Source organism: Dama dama, chromosome 32, assembly GCF_033118175.1.
Source record: "Dama dama isolate Ldn47 chromosome 32, ASM3311817v1, whole genome shotgun sequence".
NCBI classification, from domain to species: domain Eukaryota; kingdom Metazoa; phylum Chordata; class Mammalia; order Artiodactyla; family Cervidae; genus Dama; species Dama dama.
This window is the reverse complement of record NC_083712.1, coordinates 37,078,027-37,099,049: the sequence shown is the minus strand read 5'-3', so window position 1 is coordinate 37,099,049 and position 21,023 is coordinate 37,078,027. Positions and strand designations below refer to the sequence as shown.

General features: G+C 40.3%; 1 protein-coding gene across 2 annotated transcripts in view; it reads right to left on the bottom strand.

Moving 5' to 3' along the window:
• Positions 1-262: 262 nt before the first annotated feature.
• UNC5D (unc-5 netrin receptor D) overlaps positions 263-21,023 on the bottom strand; it is a 615,641-nt gene continuing 594,880 nt past the window's right edge. For both annotated transcript variants that reach the window (XM_061134611.1, XM_061134612.1), the window contains 2 exons: positions 19,544-19,722; positions 263-6,349 (listed from right to left, as the gene is read on the bottom strand). In XM_061134611.1, the coding sequence (XP_060990594.1) occupies positions 6,145-6,349; positions 19,544-19,722 (384 nt within the window). In that variant the 3' untranslated portion in view covers positions 263-6,144. The remainder of the gene's footprint in view (positions 6,350-19,543; positions 19,723-21,023) is intronic.

The window sequence follows — 21,023 nt, the reverse complement described above, 5'->3', positions numbered from 1 at the left end:
CAAAAAAATCATCTCATCTCTGCTTCCATGTGCCTCATTTGATCTTCTTCTTGAGGACTGGAGACATTAGGTTCAACATATTAATTAGGTTCAATGTACTGGAAACTGTCCCTGATATGGAAGGCATTCCAGCCCCAGCATGGATGTGTCAGGAAGTATGTAGAAGGGATTCTCATTGAGAGTTCAAAGTTCCACTCACGGAGTATCCTAAAATGTCAATAAAAGACTCTTTATTCATAAATAACTGATATGCAGGAATTTATGTCTGTACATTTATCTCGAAAAGTCAGTAACCATCCAGTTTTTGCAAACTCTACAGAAAACATCCAAACCGTCCATTTTTGTTCAATACAATATAACACAGCTGTTTGGCATTACCAAATATATATGTATATATATTTATAGATATGTACATGTGCTGAAAAAGAAGCCAGTGCAGCCTTTTCTAAGAAGTCCATCCAAGTATTTACTGCACAACATTCAGAATTTACACTGAGAGTACAAGGCACAAAAAGTGTGGGATGAAGCCAAGGCCATGCTTTATTCAAACTCTCTCCTCTGGCTTGTTCACTCCTTCAGCTTCATGTCAAATTAAGTATTCAGTTCTGCTTTTTTTTTTTTTCCGGCTTTGAATACATCAAATGAATGTTGGGAGTGGAATGGGTTTGAGATATGAGTCACTTGAAAGAACCACCCTCCCCATCCCGACACACACACATACACGCACACACACTTTCCCAAAATAGAACAAAATGAAATCTGTCTTAAAAGTTCTTCCATAAAGAAATGGAGGTAAACCATTACTTATATATATATATATATATATATACCTTTTTTCTTTTTCTTTTAGTTTGAGTCAGGAAGAATTAGCCAGTTTTCCTCTAACTGCTTATATTTGCAATATTTCTAGGTTGAGAATTACTGGATTGCATGCACCAATCAGATACAGTTCTGAAGAATGGGAAATGTTAAGTTGGCCTTTATTCCAGTTTAGAAAAGGAGGAAACTGTTTTCCTGGCCAGAAAATTTCCACAGATGGAGTGTTTTCCACCTTCTTACAGAGAAGGTTTGAATGAGAGTGGTCAACATAATTTAGGACAGGCCTTGGAAGGTGTTTCCGATTGAAATATTTTAGTCCCCCTCTGATGAGGCTTAAATGGAAGTCTCCTGGTAAGAGGTGACTTCCCCTTATGTATCATCAGAGCTGCTAATGGAGGAATACTAGAATTATTAGATCTATTTCTGGTTGTAATATCTGTTTCAGTAATGGGGTCAGAAGGCATGATATTCTGTCCACAAATTCTCCAATATCACCTTTCCTTTTCATGATTCAACAGAACCCCAGTCAGGTTTCTATCTACACTCTACATCCAATTTTAATAGGATTATATAATTTGTCCAATTTGGGAATTTGGATGTAAATAATGCTTCAGATAGGGAAATACTTTTGGCGGGTGAGCACAATTTGAAGCCAAAGGACATTTTCATTATTATCACGCCTTTCGTAAAATGATTTAACACACATTTCCATTCATGCAAAGAACTACATTACCAAATTTAGTGATATATTTTCTCATTTAACTTCTTGGAAAAAAAAAGTACCCCTTGCCAAACTCAATGTTAGGGATGGGAGAGGAACTTTTGTATCTCTGGCCTAAACATGAAGCTTACTGCCTTTTTAATCTTTGGGTTCAGATGGAGGGTGGGTTCCAAGACCTGATGTTTAGTGTCACTGTCTTAGGCCCACCTCGTGAGGACATTCCAAATCCATGATCTTCACAGCAAAAGGAAAAATCAAAGTAGCTGCTTCAAAAACCACAATTATTCTATGTGAGTTAAATTTCCTACTTCAGATCACAGTACTACACACTAGTGACTAACAGCCAGGTCTGATTTCCATCCCCTTTTCTTTCTTGAAGAAAATAACAGCACACGAATTGCCATCTTGGTTTTGTTGACAAGCCTGGAGTTGGGGATGTGAGGAGTCCATGGTAGACACTGGCTCTTCTAGAATTGCTTTTGCAAAAACACCACATGCTGTCAACACAGCCAAACAGCTTTATAACTGCAGCTTTTGAAAGAAGTTTGGAAAGTAAAAACACAAAATATGCAACACACCTAAGATTAGTAACATTTTCACTTTGTGACATTTGACAAAATACATTTTTGCTTGTAGTTCAGGAAAGTTCTATGCAGACAAAACAGTGGAAACGGCGGAAACAGTGGCCATTCAGCGTTTGGCTAAAGCATCGATTTTTGTAAATACAGCACTATGGCAACTAACACCAAAGGGATCATAGAATGTGTCACTATCTGTAGGACAAGATTTTGTTCTCCCATTTGCTGTGGATGTCACCTCTGGTCCAGTCAATGGGAGTCACCAAGGATTCAGAACTCTGCAATGTTTCATGAGGAAAATGAATGAAAATGGGCCACACAGTGGGCCAGAAAAGCACGTTTCTCAGCTTCTCCACGGTTCCTGTGACCTTCACGGATCTGGAACAAAGACCCTCTGAGAGAACTTCACCTTTAACATATCTGACTCAACACCTTTACAGACGGATTAAGAAATTGAAGGGAAGATGGCAAAAAAAGAAAACCCAAAGCACATCAAAAGATTCTGTAACATGTTGAAATTCACAGGTAGATTGGCCAGATGTTTGCAAAGTGAACAATACCATCTTCAATCAGTTCTATTCTTTTTAATATTCTCATCAATCCTGATGTTGAGAATTTCTATCAACGGAGACTGTTATAATACACCCAGAACTTTTCAATCCAAAGAGAACCCTGTTTAGTGATTTGACTTTATAACTTCTCTCAAAGTCAACTGAAAAGAAAATAACAGGGACTGTGGCAAAGGAGAACACCTGCAGTTGGAAATAAAATAACAGAAAAGAGAGAAGTTCCCCTCTTTAAAGAGAACTCTGTCAATTCCTATTCATCTCTTAGAAAAAGGCCAATAAAATTTTTGTGGGAGTACATCTGAGTTTTATGAGACTTCCTGCACCGGTAAATGAAGTTTGCATTTAAATCCATAGAGTGAGCTTCCTTTTGGCTTAAAGGATTTTTACCGTAAGCCTGGAAGACTGCACAAGCAATGCTGTAAAAACTGTAAATTACCTTTATGGGGCTGCAGTCTGGTGAAGCTGGGAACAGGAGTGTTTTGGTGGCTCATTTTAAGTCATGTTTGAAGCTGGACTAATAGACTTAAATGCATTTGAGGATTGAAAGATTTGGCATTAAATGGGCTACCCTGTAAAAATTTTAAGTCGCCTACCAAGTATGAAAGACCACCTTTAACTTATTGTTTCATTTTGCTCTAGGACAATCAGACTTTGAATGTAAGTGCTTAGACTGAGTGAATCCCTTTCAAGAAAGGCAATATGATAGGAAAGTATTAAAATCAAACCAGGGTTTAGGCTGCAGTGAGTACAAGTTCAAGTACCAGCTAAGTCTGTCTGATGTCTGGTTTCAGACTCTTCTGCCACACACAAACACATCTTGGTCTGTAAATCTCAACAACATGGGTTCTCTTTGGAATTCTGTTATAAAATACTGTACAATCCTGACCTGCAATGGCCACAGAATCTCCTACCGTAGGAAACCTGTAGAAATCCTACATGGGATCCTGGAAGAAATGAGAAATGGAAAGAGGAAACAAAATGGACTGAAAGGTGGGCTTGAACTTTGGGCTGAAATTTGAGGTGGATTATGTTCTTTTGCTTCCTTTTATCACATTTATAAAATCCAGGCCAAAAAAAAAAAAAAAAAAGAGGAAATACATGGGAGGAAATTCTAGACAGTCAGGGATTGATAATAAATTCTTAAAACAATCTAGATAGATTCTAGGGAAAACATTGACATTTTGCATCTGTTTTAAAATATAAAAAGTGTATCAAAAATCTAAAAAAGATCTGTGTGGATTCACAGAATAGATAAAACAATTATAAGGCCAATTAGAAGAGAAGAGGAAAAATGGGTAGGATATTTAAAACAAAAATCCATCCAAGATGGATAACAATACTCTACACTGTGTTTTAAGTCCGTATTCAGCAGTTCAATGCAGATTCTTTCTGCATACCACCCATGCCAATCAACCCTCAGGTTTATTTTGGGAGACTGACCATCAATTTCCACTTCTATCTCAAATCATATCAGGGGTAGCAAATGATTTACAGTTTTGCACTTTGTCTGTTTTGCTCCCGGGAAGGAATAAACAACTTGAGTACACTAGCAAAAAGGTGTTTTCCTGATGGAGGTATGGTATTTTGAAAATACGCTCAACAGTTCTAAGAGGACTTGTTCTATACAATATACCTTTGGTTCCTGAGAAAAGCAAGATGCTTTTGAATTTCATGTAGCAAAGCCTTCTATCAAATACAGGGGACCTTTATATACCACACATTCATTAGAGAAAATGGCCAACACATTGAAGAGTTCTTCAAAGCGTTACCCAGGGTATTGTAAATTCAACTTACTTTAGGTCATTTTTCACTTAGGTGGAGATTCATTTTTTTAAACATGTGACCTATGTTTAAAAAATTGACTGCATCTTTACTGCCAAGTATTCTTCATCTCCCCCATTCCCTGGCTATTTTTATTCTAATGGAGTCAACTTCTAAGTAGCTGTCCAACCTGTGGTTAATCTAGGTCCTTGACTTTGGTTGTCCTGATTCTGGACAGCTAAATAAAACATCCATCAAAAGATGAGCAGGAGCAAATCTGTTCATCTTTAGTCTACCAGGACATTTTGTCAAAAATAATTAAACAGGATAAAAGATGGAGTGAAGTGTTAAGATGGGGGTCATGTATTATCTGTGGATTTCAATTCTCCACAACATTGTTGCGTTTCATGTAAAACATAGTACACTATGTTAATGGTCCTTAAAGCATACTCAGGGAGGTTGAATTATTGGAGCGTGATGGCTGTCTGAACAATGCGTGTAGTTTCTGAGACACTGTGGTAGAAGAATTCCTCATGTCTATGTAGTTGGGAAACATTTAGAGCAAAGACCATCTGCTAATTTCTTAAGAGGCAAAACGAGGATCACCTATAGGTCATAGGCCTATGACCTCTATGGAGAGGCCTCTATGGAGAGATTTTGTGTGAACACAGTCCCCAAAGGCTGGAAAATTCAAGAAATGGATTGAAAGGGACCATGAAACTCCTCATCCCTTCATAGCCACCATGCTGGGGAACTAAATCAACACCTGCACCCCAGAATGACAGCTTGAGGCCTGTGGCATCTGCAATTCATGTTTCCTTGGATCTGATTTGACCTCTCCTGTCTCTAAATCTGTGCATAAGTTGTGTTCTAATAGCCTTTGCAACTTCAGTGGCTTAGCTGAGAATAAAGATGGTTCTGTTAAGTTGGGCTAGAAAAAATAAATCCCCATACTGAAAAGTCTATGTTCCTTGGAACTTCTTCCCTAGTGTAAGGGGAAGAAAGAATGTGGATAGATTTGTCCTTGGAGAAAATGAAGGTGGGATAGGTATGCTGCAAGACTAGTGTGTGGTCTCTCTTACCTCTCGACCTATTAAGTGGCTGGGATAGATAGGGAATTGGTGCTGGTGTGGTGTACTCAGATTTGAAATTCTAAATGCCCCTCTTGACACCGTTGAAGTCTACAAATGAGTTGGCAACCCTGTCTCAGTTCTAAAAGCCAGTTTACAATGATTGCCAACATCTCCCATGCCAGTTGGTTAGAAAACTCTTGACAGTCTGGTCCCAGCATCAGCTGGTCCTTTGGGGATACATCATTAAAAATGTTTCACAACATGCATTGATTTGATCTCGGTCTTCCCAGCTTTTCTACGGCTCATCTTTCCCCATAGTTACTTCTACCAGATAAGCCCTCACATTATCCTTGTCACTCCAAATCTGAGCAGTCCCTCAAGTGTGAACCCAAGTATGGGTTCAGAGGAGACTGTAGAACCGTCTTATGTTTAAGAGAGCTTGTACTTTTCCCTACCAATATATTTTACCTATATCAAATTCAGTTCCTTCAATCGGGGATGTTGACTGATTATAAATGAAGGCTGAACTCCCCAATGCCACTGGGCAGAAAGCTGCCTCTTTCTTTCCCATTGAAAGCAGATGTCCCAAAGCTGGCCGTCACCCTCTCAGGAGAGGAAGTGGACTAGAGTCCGTTTTGCCTGCTGTAGTTGAAGTCGGCTTCATCGAGCTGGGATTCCGTAATGTTCGAGAGTTTCGTGTGTGTCCTCCCAATCTCTTCAAGGGCACAGGCCAGGGAGTCAAGGTCACCATCGTGCTGATGACGAGCTTCCCACAGGTTCAAAATGACAGCAGATGGGCTACTTTGTGTAGCAAAATAAGACAAATTCCTAGACAGAGTTGAAGAAACAAAATGACAAGACAAAAATAAAAACAACAAATACAAATAGTTATAAGGGAAGTAGAAATGAATTGTAATAGCTATTATTTTGATAGGACTAAGGAGCTCCACTAAAGTAGACCTGGGGATGGTCCAGTTTGTATCAGATCACTCAAGTGAAACTGCTCTGGAGGGTTTCCAATGACCTTTTCCCGTAAGTGTCTTATTAGTCCTCACCTTCCTCGAGTTGTGTGTGTCTGTGTATGTGCATGTTTCTTGAACACCCTCTTAAAAAGCTCTATTCTACTAGCTTATGTGATGATATAACTCACTCCTATTTTTTTTTTTTCTCAAAATATCTTTATGCCTCCACAGTAAACGTTAAGGGCTGTCAAGAATTAATCTGTAATTCCTGGGGCTCACATACCAAATGGACTAGTCATCAACACCAAGTGGACAGTGTCTATCTGCACCTCCTGTCTTCTAGGTTAAATGACCGAAGGACTGCTCCAATTAGATATCAATCCTCCTCCTCAGACTCAGTGATCAGGAATCAGTATAATCTCCATGCCTCCCACTGGCCCCCATTCTCATAACAAATATCCTACCAATTAAAAAAGGAATCAAACAAGACAAAAAAAAAAAAAAAGAATCCCAGTAACTACAGCTATTCTTCTAATCTCTCTCACTAGGACATTTATTTTTGCGTCTTCTCTTTATTTCTTTCTGACAAACTCAGCAGCTTCATTTTTTATGCTCTATTATTTTTATAGCTGAATCATAGCATACACCTTCCAGCTCATTATAGCTCCAAACTCTCTAACATCTCCTGCATTTTGTTTCCTCAATCACCAGGTATCTACCTGTTTTCACTGCTTGCCTTGGTCTGGACTCATCCTAGCTATGGCTACATATGTATTTTCCCTCCATATTCTTTTTTCCTTTGAGCTGACTTAGGGAATGCTTTTCTCCTTGCCTTCATTCAGGGAATTCTGTTGCTAGGAAATGCCCACTTTCCCTCTTTCCCCTCTGTTTATGAAGATCCTACACTCCTACAAGGCCCAGACTGTGCTGGGTTGGCCAGAAGGTTCATTCAGGTTTTTCAGTAACATAGATAATAAAAAAAATTCTCATCTCTTTGCTCAAAATGATTATTTTTTTCTCTTTATGCTTCTGCTTAAATTTTCACGTGAGTAACATTCATATATATATATATATATATATATGTATGTATGTATATGTATATTCCATGTTTGTGAGCTCTGCCTTCTAGTGTGATTGCAGACACTTGGAAGGGCCATAGCTAATCCTTTTCTGATTCTGCAACAACACTTATCGTAATACTGTGACAGGTATTTATTCAATATCTATTGACTGAGTAATTGATTGCTTGGAGCTTGTTTCAGATGATATGAGATTTTCAGTGAAAACAAATGATAACCTTTTGGACAATAACTTTGCTACGATGAAGACTGAGACCACACAAAGGATTAAAGGTCATAGTTTTTCAGAGGTACATTTACAGCAGGGATAGAAATGTCAGGGTAAAATTCTGATGAATTGAAAAGATTTCCCAAAGTCAACCAAGATTTGTCTATCTTGAGGATGGTATGACTTTCGATCATCAGACACAGCGTGTAATCACAAAGTAGACTCTCATAGCCAAGAGCAGTTGGAAGAGAAGACAAGTTTTTAAGGGCACATTATCATTTACAAGCAGTGCATGCACAGTAATTTTGAGTGAATAAAGTTCTATTTTGTTCTAAAGTCTTAACAGACTACTTAAAGCTGGTTGATTGCCAAATAGCACAAATATCCTGATATGATAGACACTTTCCAATACATCCAAATCTTAGTTTGAGAGAGGTAGAAGCCCAGATTAAAAAATTATTCTCTCTACTTTCTTTTCCTTTTATCTTCTCTTTCCTTCCTTCTTCCTACCACTGCCCTCCCTGGCACGCCCCCCCCCCCCCCCCACCGCCATAGTTGGCCCTGGAATCCAGTATAGTTATTTCTACACTAATAGAAATAGCAAAGCAAATATTGTTTCCGTAGTTGAAGGGATCCTGGTTCCTTTTACTCAAAACATTGCTTTTAATGCTGCCACTTCCTCCTCCTTGTAGGGAGCTGTTTGTGGGGAAAGGTGCTATATCTCCAGGTCTATACATAAACAGGCACATCCCACCCAGTGTTCAAGCAGAATACACACTGGAGAAATAGCTGAAAAAGAGGCAAAAACTGAGAGACTAGGTGTGACTGGATTCTGGGTGGGCTGTGTAATAATTTTTATCTATGTAATTTATGAGAATAATGACCATTGACACACATTTGTTCCTGACATGGGGGAAATAATTCTTTATGCTCTCCATTGTCATTTCAAAAGAAAATGAATGCTGGCAAGCACCACAAAAAGAAGTACAAATTTCTCATATTACTGAGGGTTTATATTTTGTATTTGCTACTGATGAATAATGAACTCAGGTCTGGGGGAGTGACTGGAATCCTCGTGATCCTATTAGCCCCACAGCTACCTGTTATTCTATACCATGGGTGACAAACTATTTCTTTAAAGGCCCAGAGAGGAAATATTTTTGACTGTAGGGACCACATCTGGTCTCTACAACAGCTACTCAACTTTGCCATGGCAGTGGGAAAGTAGCTATTGACAATATGTAAGTGTAAGTGAAAGGGCGTGACTGTGTTCCAATTAAAACTTTATAGAAACACTGAAATTTGAATGTCATAGTTTTCACATGTCACACCCTATCATTCTTGCATATTCTCCTGAAACCATTCTAGCTCTGGGGCTAGAAAAGCAGGTGTTGGGCCAGATTTAGTCTGTAGGTCACAGTGCCAATCACGTCCCATGGTGTCTTTTAACCCAAACTAGACTTCCAGATGCAGTAGCCATTTGAGAGAAGACGAAACTGAATATTCATCTGGTGCTGAAAACAAGCCCTAGAGGGTTGAAGTTGCGGGGGTCCCGGAGCTACATGTCCTGTTCCAACCACTCTGAGATCTTTATCCTTGGTAACTGCTGGGGGAGCTTTGACATTTGACATGAGAAGATGATCTGGGCATGAAAATGTAAAAACAAAACTTTAGGAGAGGCATAAAAAATATGTTTTGGAGGGTGGGATTAATCCTTCTCCCAACAAACCATTCAGAATATTCACAGATGCTGCTGTGGTGCGAAGGTGTTCTAAGCACACCTGCCTGCAGGATGAGTCTTGTCAGGCTCTGGGTTCTGAGAAGTCCTGCACGTGCCCCGATGTGCAGACTAGGCACCCAGGGCTACAGGAAGCTAAATGATCAAAGAGGCAGAAATAGAACTCTCCCTTGGCGCGGATCTCTGAACATATTGTAGCAAGGAAAATGTGCTCCCCAAAGCATGTTTCAGATTGACGCTCTCAATTTATACAAGTACACTCGGCAATACACACAAATCTCAAACTCCACTTAATTTTAGTAGATACATGTAGCAGCATATCAGCCTTATTAAAAAATGATTCAGTCAGCTTTGTGATAAAGAGACATCCTATTAAACTATTCTTACCTGTCTACCCCAGGATAATTAATAGACAAAAGACCCTAGAGTGCTACTGCTATAGGCCAGGAGTCCCCAACCTCTGGGATTTGAGGCCAGATGATCTGAGATGGAGCTGATGTAATATTAATAGAAACAAAGTGCACAATAAATGTAATGCGCTTGAATCTCCTCGAAACGATCCCCTGCCCCTTGTCCCCAATCCGTGGAAAAATGATCTTCCATGAAACCGGTCTCTGGTGCCAAAAAGATTGGGGACCTACAGACTACTTCTCAAAGATAGCTGGATTATTTTACTGCTTAAGTTAAATGTTGGTTGCTCAGTTATGTCCAACTCTTTGTGACCCCATGGACTGTAATCCACCAGGCTCCTCTGTCCACAGGATTTCCCAGGCAAGAATATTAGAGTGGGTTGCCATTTCCTTCTCCAGGGGATCTTCCTGACCCAGGGATGGAACTCAGTTCTCCTGCATTGCAGGCAAATTCTTTACCATCTGAGCCACTACGGAAGCCCCATTTTAGCACTTACATATGTGCAAATGCATTATGATTTTTTTGAAAGTGGGTATTACCATATATCTGTTTGGTTATCTTCCTACTTCCCTTTTGAAATTATTTTGATCCCACTCTGTGTGACCCATTTCTCTTCATTATAATGCGGGTACATTTGAACACCAGCAGGTAAATCCACACGTGATTCAGGAAATGTTGCTAATACTAGAAAATAGAATTCATAGCAACAGTTGATTTCCTGAGTGTCTTTGTTTTTCTTTTTTTGGGGGGGAGGGAATGAAAAAGGAACATTTGGCAAAAACAGTCATCTTGAAATTCAGGTAGATGGCTCCAAACAAAACAATTGTTTCCTTTCTCTTTGCAAAATGTTTAAAGACGCAAGTGTTTATTATGCTGGTCTTAGATACTTCAAATTGTTATTTTTTTATGCACTGAACCTTTTGTCATAGGCTTTTCAAATTCTGATCGACTAAGGTAATTCTGAAAAAATAAGATTTATTTTTTTTTGTGGTGTCATAAAGATGCTGCATACTGTGTGAAAGTGAAAGTCACTCAGTTGTGTTTGACTCTTTGTGACCCTATGGACTATACAGTCCCTGGAATTCTCCAGGCCAGAATGCTGGAGTGGGTAGCCTTTCCCTTCTCCAGGGGATCTTCTCAAGCTAGGGATCGAACCCAGGTCTCCCACATTGTAGGCGGATTCTTTACCAGCTAAGCCACAAGGGAAACCCAAGAATACTGGAGTGAGTAGCCAACCCTTCTGAGTGCATCTTCCTGAACCAGGAATCGAACTGGGGTCTCCTGCATTGCAGGTGGATTCTTTACCAACTGAGCTATCAGGGAAGCCTTGAATACTGTGTAGATAAAATGATCTACCCTAAATCTTAGGAATTTACTTTAGAATCACCCTATGTCTTCAATTAATTTGTCCTAAATCCTGTAAACTCAATGACCTCATCTTTTCCTTTGGAACTCTCACTGAAAGAATCCAGATAAACTGTAAAAACCACATGCTAAGACACCTAGATAGATTTATCCACATACATTCATTAAGTAGTAATAGTTTATTTAATTTTGTTGCCCCTACAAGCTTTCTATTCACCTGAGCTCCTGAGGAGTTGTTTTATTACTATGATTTATTTCACCTTCCTGAGTCTTCCTTACCCTGTTGTCCCCCATCCCCAATTAAAATTCCATTCTTTATGTGGAAACCAGGGCAGAATTGGGAACATAAATCTTTAGCAATTTCACTAGTGAGACACAGGCCAACTTATAATGGTGTATATGGGTCAACGACCAAATTTTAATATAGCAATCTCAGTTTTCAAAATACAGCCTCAAACTAATGACCATGTTAGTTGGAAATTAGGTTAGATTTGAGAATTTTTGGAAATAGATACTGCGCCTTCTGTTCCCATTTTTGGGTACAGAGAGGAGGAGAGAATTGAGGACCTAATGATAAAATTCTGCCATTTACTGTTGCAACCCAGGGCTCATTTTATGAAAAGGAAAAGTGTCTAGGCATCTGGTGTGAATTGAAAGATACCACCCTTTCTTTAGTACTTGAAAGAAGTATTCAAATACAAACTTCTTAGGGAATAGTAACATCTAAATCCTCAGTCAGTTAACAGAAAGATCAGATAACAGTAATGGAGGAGGCGCAGGTCTGAGGCTCCATCTGAGCCCTGGGGACACACAGGCAGAAAGAGCTACCCAGGGCACGTGTCCCTAAAGCTGGAGTCTGCCTGTCTTAGCATCTTAGTTCTATCTGACTATGTGTGACCTATAAGGGACTTCTTTCATTGTGAATTCCAGATAATAAAGCCTCTATCTTAGTTACTCAGAACCTTGCTACTAGGGGGCTGATATGCCTATTTGAAAGCTGTAAGCTCTTCTTTGTAACTAATTGTGAGAATGAATGAATCTAGCAGGGGACCACATCTGAGCTGCAGCTTTACATCTTTAGCACAGAAGATGCCTCATCGCAGGCACATGCAATACTTTCATGCAAAATTTAGGGTGTCGTTCAACACTTCCAAGTAGAAGGGAACCACTTGCACCTGTAACATTGAGGCAACAAATTTGTTTATATTCTATAAACCATTGCCATTTGTACCTATGTCAACTTTTTCTAAAAAATATCTTCTTTCTGAGTAGGTTGGCAGCATACAAAGTGAAAACTAAGTTAAGCTGCCTATAATAAATTGGGAGACATCATTACAAGAATGGTGCATAATCCTACTATATAGTACCAAACAGGGAACTGAAACATAGTCATAATGAAAAAAAAATTAATATCCCTGCTATCATCCTAATTGTCTCATTTAATGAAAACCTCTTATGTGACCAAAACCAACCCTCCATATGGTTCTTTAAATGCAAATAGAAGAGAAAAACCATTTATACTGAATAATAGTAATTGGACACAGCATAAGCATTTGGTCAGTTCATCAAGCTTTCATCCCCCAAATTCATCCTCACTGGCCACTCAAACAGCAGAGCAGCTTTTAGGATAAACCAAGCCTGTTTCACTTCCTAAAGAATAAGCAAAAGATGCTCATCATTATGTCACCTCTGCCTCTTCCCCCCTCCCACTGTCCCCCTCCACCTCTTGCCTTCAAATGAAAGGAAGCTGGTACGGGGAACCCAAGAGGAAAACATAAAGGCAGCTGAAAACATGCTGAGTTCCACTCTGTGTGCCCTAAGGGTGGTGCATTAATTATTTTGGGCCAATTAATTTGGCAATAAAATTAATATTAATAGTTCTTCCTATTGCTTATTCCATTATCTGGCTCCTGAAAGGGACTAGCAAGGATTCTTCCTTCTTTAGAAAATGAATTTAAGCCTTGGAGCCTTCAGGACCCCCAGTGAGCTGCCAAAAGGAATAAAGCCAGTTGTAGACTCTGTTTTCAGCTCTCCAGTTTCATTCCTGATAAACCTCTGACAATTTCTCATTTTTGGCAATGAAAGGCAGTGAAAACTGCAAAAGCAAATCTCAAATTTCTTTGAATGGAGATATAGCATGGAAAAATATGTCTCATTTAAAGTTCCTCTTCAATAACATTGAGATATTTTCAAGAATCCTGAGGATAGAGGAGAAAGACCACTATTTGTTCCAAGATAAAAGACCACGGTACTAATCCTGAAAGGAGGGGGGAGGGAGAAATATTGATACTTTTCTGTTTGAAAAATACTCAATGTGTTTAAATAAATCTTGACATATACTGAAGGGAGGTGGGAGCGGGGATCGGGATGGGGAATACGTGTAAATAAAGACAAAAAGAAGAAAAAAAGAAAAAAAAAAAAAAGAAATAGTTAAGGACTTTATTAAAGGATTCTTTAATGAATTAGGAAAATCCTCCCCATAATTTCATTTTCTCCAATTAAGAAAACAGTCAAATCCAGGGATTCTGACTTTGTCAGCATTTGTACTACTGCTTGAGATGAACCCACGAAGATAATTATTTCCACTATAAAGGCACTTAGGCATGTCCATCTTTTCTGAAAATTACATTAACTTAAGGGAAGGGCTTTCCTGGTGGCTCAGTGGTACAGAACCCACCTGCCAATGCAGGAGATGTGGGTTCAATCCCTGGGTCGGGAAGATCCCCTGGAGAAGGGAATGGCAACCCACTCCAGTATTATTGCCTGGAAGGTCCCATGAACAGAGGAGCCTGGTGGGCCACAGTCCCTGAGGTCACAAAAGAGTCAGACACGACTTAGTTTCCCTTGTTTCTTTAGTCACTTAGTCCTTCAAAGACCAGTGCAGACTCACCCCTTGCTTAAAAGGAAGGCGATGGCCCTGTTACCACTCCTGCATCTTACAGTGGAAGCAAACTCTGGTTCTCTGGGAGGGGCAGAAACAGCTCCTCCTGCATACTGCCCTTAGAAGAAAAACCTGCCACCTACAAATGGTGTATGGTTTGTTCATGGCTAAACTGGCCCCAGGCTGTTTTCAGATTCGTATTAGTAGGCAGTTTCATGAGTTATTGCCTTAACTGGGATGAAGCCTAAACACCCACCACTTGGCTGTGTTGGGTCTCTCTGGCTTCACACTGAGAGCTCTTCAAATTCAGACTCGGCAAAAGTCTATTGGGCCAGAACCAGAGAATGTGATTTGAGGTTTATCATATTTTGCCTCCAAGGACCTGTGTCATGAATGCTATCTCCCCATGTATTAATTCTCCTTAGAGTCATGAGGATTGCTTTTTTATTTTTGGAAATGGCAGCCTCACACTGTCTTTATGATTTAAAGGTTAAGGATGTGTTTTCTAACCGCTAGTCTGCAAAGCCCAGACAGTTTCATTTGGTGGAATCCTAGCAAATCCCCCAACACAAGAGTGAAAATAAAGTCTCACGGGTCCTTGAGTGACTGTACTTGGTAGTCTGCTGTGAGGCAGGCATTCTGTATATATTTTGTAATCACTTTCTCTTTTCTCCTCCTCCTTTCTTTACCCCCAAAAAGAAAGCTGGCACTGGGCCTGTTCCACTTTTAGTGAATTCTCAAGTTATTCAGAGATAGATTAATAAGCTGTCTTGTGACATTCCTCTGTCCTTCCCCACTGCCCTCTGGCCATTTCACTGCTCCTGTGCATCCAATTAACAGGGTGGGCAGAGGGAATAAAAGGATGTGACCTCAACGTGAGAAGATTCTGCTTCTCATTAGAGGTCCTGTTAAAAGATCTGGTGGAAAAAACAAGTTATCATAGCACCACTGATTGGCCATGAGGCTTGAGAAATGTCATTTGCTCGCAGTTTCTACGCCATCATCCAAAAACATTAACATCCAAAGTACAACTGAACACGCGGCTGACCGATGAGCAGTACGTTTTCTCCAGCAGTACTTCAAAGAAATATGCTATTATGAGAAACTATTAATAAAGTGTAATTTATCTGCTCCATTCCATCTTGGAATCCTTTCTTCCATTCTGGCCACTTCCCTTCTCCTCACCCTTTGTATCTCATGCACTTTATCCAGCATCTGTTCCCATAGCAACTTGGTCAAGCTGCTGTGTTTTCACAAGGGTTTCTGGAATATGATCATCATGAAGTCTTAAAGAAAAATGACCTAATAGTAGAATTTCAGGTACTGAGGCGAAAGACAGGAGTCTTCCATAATATCAGCCAAATTCTCTTTTGAGACTAACTTTTCAAAATCCTTTGATGCTTATTCATATCAATTCTATTAGGCAAGATTTTAAGGTCAAGTATACTATCCAAGGGCTTCCCTGGTAGCTCAGCTGGTAAAGAACCCGCCTGCAATGCAGAGACCCTGGTTCAATCCCCGGGTTGGGAAAATCTCCTGGAGAAAGGCATGGCAACCCACTCCCGTATTCTCGCCTGGAGAACCCTCATGGATAGAGGAGCCTGGCGGGCTACAGTCCATGGGGTTGCAGAGTCGGACATGACTGAACGACTAAGCACAGCACAGGATACTATCTAAAGAAAAAGTTCGTGTCATTCATTCAGGGCAAATTTCTTGATTTTCCCAGAAGTAGATAGCACTATCTAGGTATATCTAACTGTATCCTAAAAATATCTAACTGTATCATATCATATCTAACTATATCATAAAAATACAAAATGCTATGGAAATTTAAATATGGGTGAGTCTTTCTAGCTGAAGCAGTTAGTTTCTGATATTACTTAATTTGTTGAGTTCTCAGCAAAGGTCTCTACCCTCTACTCCTATGTGATCAATTCTTTATTAGTCCCACCCACCTACCAATCAGCTGTGGCCAAGATCACTTAAGTGGGGAATTATTGCAGCTGGATTTGTGGAATAAAAGTGCAACCTCAGCTCTGAAAATGCAGTAAGTATGGACTCTGAGCAACAGTTTGCTCACAGAATCTGTAATGGAAGCTGTTAACTATGACATCCTTTGCTAGGCTGTGTGGCTTATTTATTGTGATCTATATGCCAGGCAAGTTGCAAGGCCACCTGTGTTGCTGTCTTTCAGCACGCCCCTCCCCACCCCCACCGACATGTCTCACAGTCTAAGCCTTTAACTTACTAGTTCATGTACCTTCTTTCCTATTCAGATCTAAGTAGACACTTGTTTGACAAAAAGGCAAATTATCATCAGTGACATTTGCATTTACCAAAAGGAGAATGTTTTCACTGGCAACGTGATAACAGCCACTGTTTCTCCCCACTCCGTTTGAAATGCTTCCTTTATGGTTTGAGGGCTGTTGCTTTACTAGCTTTTCACTTTTGGAAATTGAAAGGAAGGGGAGAGTCAGGTCAAGATGCTGTCACAAGATAGAGGTAGGCGAATTCCCTAATAGAAGAGTGACTCTGTGATCATCTTTTGTGATACCAGGGCTGATGAAATCTCAAGCTACGGAACAGCTTTCTTACCCAATAATATTGGCATGTCGACAATGTCAGATTTCTGTGTTTCAACACACATTAATGATCACACTAGCAACTTGGTCAAGCTGCTGTGTTTTCACAAGGGTTTCTGGAATATGATCATCATGAATGATTATGTAATGCAATAAGGACTCTATTATTTGTAACCCTAAGAGAACAAGATCAGCGATTTCAGATTATGCAATAAGAAGTTGTAAAAAATGACATCTGAAAATATCCTTCACCTCTGTCATATGTTTCTTCCCATGCTGGAGGAGATATATATGTGTGTGTGTGTGTATACATGTGTATATACATGTGTGCACATATGTGTATGTATATATACACACACACACATATATTCACACACACACACATATATACACACACATGTACATATATATATTCAGGCTTCCCTGGAGACTCAGATGGTGGTAAAGAATCCACCTGCAATGCAGGAGACCTGGTTTTGATCCCTGGGTAGGGAAGATCCCCTGGAGAAGGAAATGGCAACCCACTCCAGTATTCTTGCCTAGAGAATTCCATGGAGACAAGAGCCTGGTGTGTTATATGGTCTGTGGGGTTGCAAAGAGTTGGACATGACTGAATGACTAACACTTACTTACTTACTAAAATTGACTGAAAATGGAGGTTTTCTTGAAACTATGTTAGAGAGTTTCCATAGAGTAGGTTGTTTGAATTTTGGATGTTAAGGACATTTAGGCTTTCCTAGAGAAGGGGTTTCAAGGAGAAACAGAAGCAAACAAAAACCAAACTGGCACATCAAATGTTCTTGTGTTTTGACCCTGACATTAGCATGCCCATGTAGCTGTTTACTGCTCATTATAGCCCAGACACAAAAGGATGTCCACCTTAGTCTCCCCGTTTGAGATGCATTTTCCCTGCTGTACAAGGTCAGAAAATGATGACTTTGGAGGAAGTCCTTGTAGTTCTCATGTGTTTACTCTTAAGCGGAGAAAAAAATGAACAAGGCAGGGACATGCATGTGCTCATTTAGCAAATTGATGATAGCATCCATGGGCATGTAGATATTTTGTGGCAATTATTTTCTTGTAAATGCTGAATTAAAAATCATAAACCCTTATTGCCAGAATGGGTTAGAGAGTTAATGTAGTTTGAATTCTATGAATTGCATCTGTAGAAAAAGTATTATAGGGGTGGTCAGTGATGGGTGGGGGCAGACTTGTATTAGCTGTGGAACCAGGATTGCTATACAGAACGTTTGAGTCCCTGCCCAAAGTTCCTTTCTCTTTTTTTAGACCACATTCTATTCTCTGGGTAAGTTTTTCATTCTTGTCCCCATGTTGATCAGAAAGTGAAACTGTCATAGTCATGGTGTTCATGAGTTATACATGACACATCTCATCCTTTATCAAAGTTGCTGGGAAAAATTCAACTTAATTTGTTTTTCTCCTGTACATGCATGCATTTTTGTATTCTCTCATTTTCAATATCTGCCTTTTTAAGAATGTGCTCTTTTCGGGCCTGTCTCTGTCAATTCCGTTTTCTCCTGACTTTCCTCTCTGACTGCTCTCTAGTTGGCCCCTTCATTCTTGGATTCTGGATCCCTTTGAAACAGGGAATGGCCCTCTATCCCTTCTTGGCAGACATCTACCTGCCTTTCAGAGAAGAGAGAGGCAGGTGAGATGTCTGTAAAAACAAAGAAAAAAAAATGGAAATGACAGAGTAAGCCAAACAGTGAGAAAAATAAGGCTTTGTCTCCAAAGTTGGTGGGGGGAGGGAAACAAAGGAATGGGAAAACAAATGGCGCTGGCAAAACTTGTTCTCTTTTCATTCTGGGGCCTGCGAGACAGGATATGCAACTCGTCAATGCCTTTTCCCTACCATTCCTCAAGCTGAGCCCAAAGCTGCTGCCTCATCAGTGTTGCTCTGAATAGACTCACCCCTGCTTTTTCTCATCAAGTAAGACAGTCCATTAATGAAGCTCTGTAGTCTGCTTTCAACTTAACCACAACATTAGCACAGTAACAATTAATGGTTGGTTTAAGCAGCAAACTCACAGGTGGGGCCTACATAATCTTTTGCTTGTTTTAAAGCCCTCTGCCTTCAGACCTGGGAAGTATCATCTCAGACATCCTTTTTTATATTCAGGCACCCAGTTCTTCAGGCTGAGCATATCCTTTGTTATTGCTTAGTTGCTAAGTCACGCCTGGCTCTTTTGCAACCCATGGACGTAGCCTGCCAGGCTCCTCTGTCCATGGGATTTCCCAGACAAGAATACTGGAGTGGATTGCCATTTCCTTCTCCAGGGGATCTTCCTGACCCCAGGGATTGAACTCGGGTCTCCTGCATTGGCAGGCAGATTCTTTACCACTGAGCCTCCAGGGAAGCCTGAGATATCCTTATTAGGAGTTAAATAATGCTTAAGGTTACCCTAGCGGGGAGAGGAGGTGTGAGAAACCTGCTTTTCTGTTTCTTTTCAAGACTCTGAGATCCCTCAGCAGTACCAAGATGACACAGTCTAAACCCCCATTATGGCAGCCCAGTTAGCGAACTTGTAGATGGGATCAGAACAAAAGTAAGACTTTCCCATGATATCCCCAAAGGTGGAGTGTGGTGGCAGGAAAGGTCACACACACTTGTCATATTTCTGCTCTTCTCCCACTTCCTTGGCCAGGCGTCACATGAAATATGGCCAGAGGAATCCATACAGATATCAGGGCCTGGAAACTACATGGATATACCCAACCCACTCCATTTTTCAAGCTCATTTAGTAAAATCCTCTTTTAGCACTGCCCCCCATTACCTGTTGATGCTGTTTTTCTGTGCTAACATCTGCCAGTCCTTGCCTTTAGCATTGGGGGTGTCAAATGTAGCACAAATCCGCTGTCTGATGGAGTAGGGAATTTTGAAGGCTTTGGGGCCAGTCTGTGCAGGAAAAGTGCTGTCCTCTTGTGCAAAGAAAGTGATGGTCTCTCTTTCACTCTATTAAACAAAACAAAGAAAACAGAATCAGAGCTAAGTAGCAGCATTACTGACCAACACTCTTGTTTTTTTGAGAAAAGCTGTGTTAACACACATGCAAAAAATGCTTGCCCATTGTGATGGAGTCTATAAAATATATGGACAAGCTCTCTCTCTTCTAACATAGTAAATAATGTCTCTAGTAGCTTAGCAAATCGTTGACTGGTGATTTACAGCAGCCTCTTCCACTCAGGGGAGTCACAACCTTCAGCTTCCTATATCCAAGGAGGTCTTAGCTGAGAGCAGAATTAGATTTTTAAAAATATTCTCAATGTAAAAAAAAAAAAATCTAGAATCAGTCGGAAGAAGGTACCCAGTGACAGGTTTCAGTTCATTGTAAGGAGACCTTCTGAGAGTCAGAGAAGAATGGGCTGATCAAAGGAGCTGGCTGGGAAGCCACATGTCAGGAAAGCTACAAAGGGGAACTGATTGTATGTTGATCATTTTCAAGTTTGCGTTTCTCCCAATCCTAACGTGTGATTCTATAGTAAATATTTTGGTCTTGTTTCAGAACGAAATTGCTTTGGTAAAATAGGAGGCAGCCATGAGTCAGTGACAAGATGTGCATTAGCTGGTGGAGTGGTCCAGGCTGCAGAGCTCCCGCTTGCAGGAATGCCCACTCTTCTGACTTAGACCTGTCCAGGGAGGAGTTGCTATTTCAGTGCATCACGGCAGTTAGTTCATCATATCCAATGTGACATTACACATCTATCCATCACATTGGCATAGCTGCTGAAAGTTTTATATGGACTAACAGAATTTTAAGGCCTGAAAAGTATTTTGAATCACTCCCATGATTATGATGGATTACAAGACAAAGGGAATTCTTCAGATATGACTAACGTCCCTAATCAGTTGATTGTGAATTGACTAAGAGATTTTCCTGGGTGGACCTGACCTAATCAAGTAGCCCTTAAGAGAGAAAAGATACAGCTCTTATCTGGAAGGTATCTCTCCTGGTGGCTTGGAAGAAAGCAAACAGCCATGCTGTGAACTTCCTATGGTTGGGAGTTGGGGCTGGGGATATGTGGCTAGTGTTCCCTAGGAGCTGTGATTGAACCCTGTCTAACAGCCAGTGAGAAAAGGGGGACTTCAGTCCTACAGCCCAAAGGACCTGAATTTGTCAACAACCCTAATAAACTTAGAAAAAACCCTCTAAGCTCTAGATGAGAATATGTTCCCACCACTACCTTGACCTCAGCCTTGTGAGATCCTGATCAGAGAAACCAGTTAAGCCATGCCTAGACTTCTGCCCTACAAAA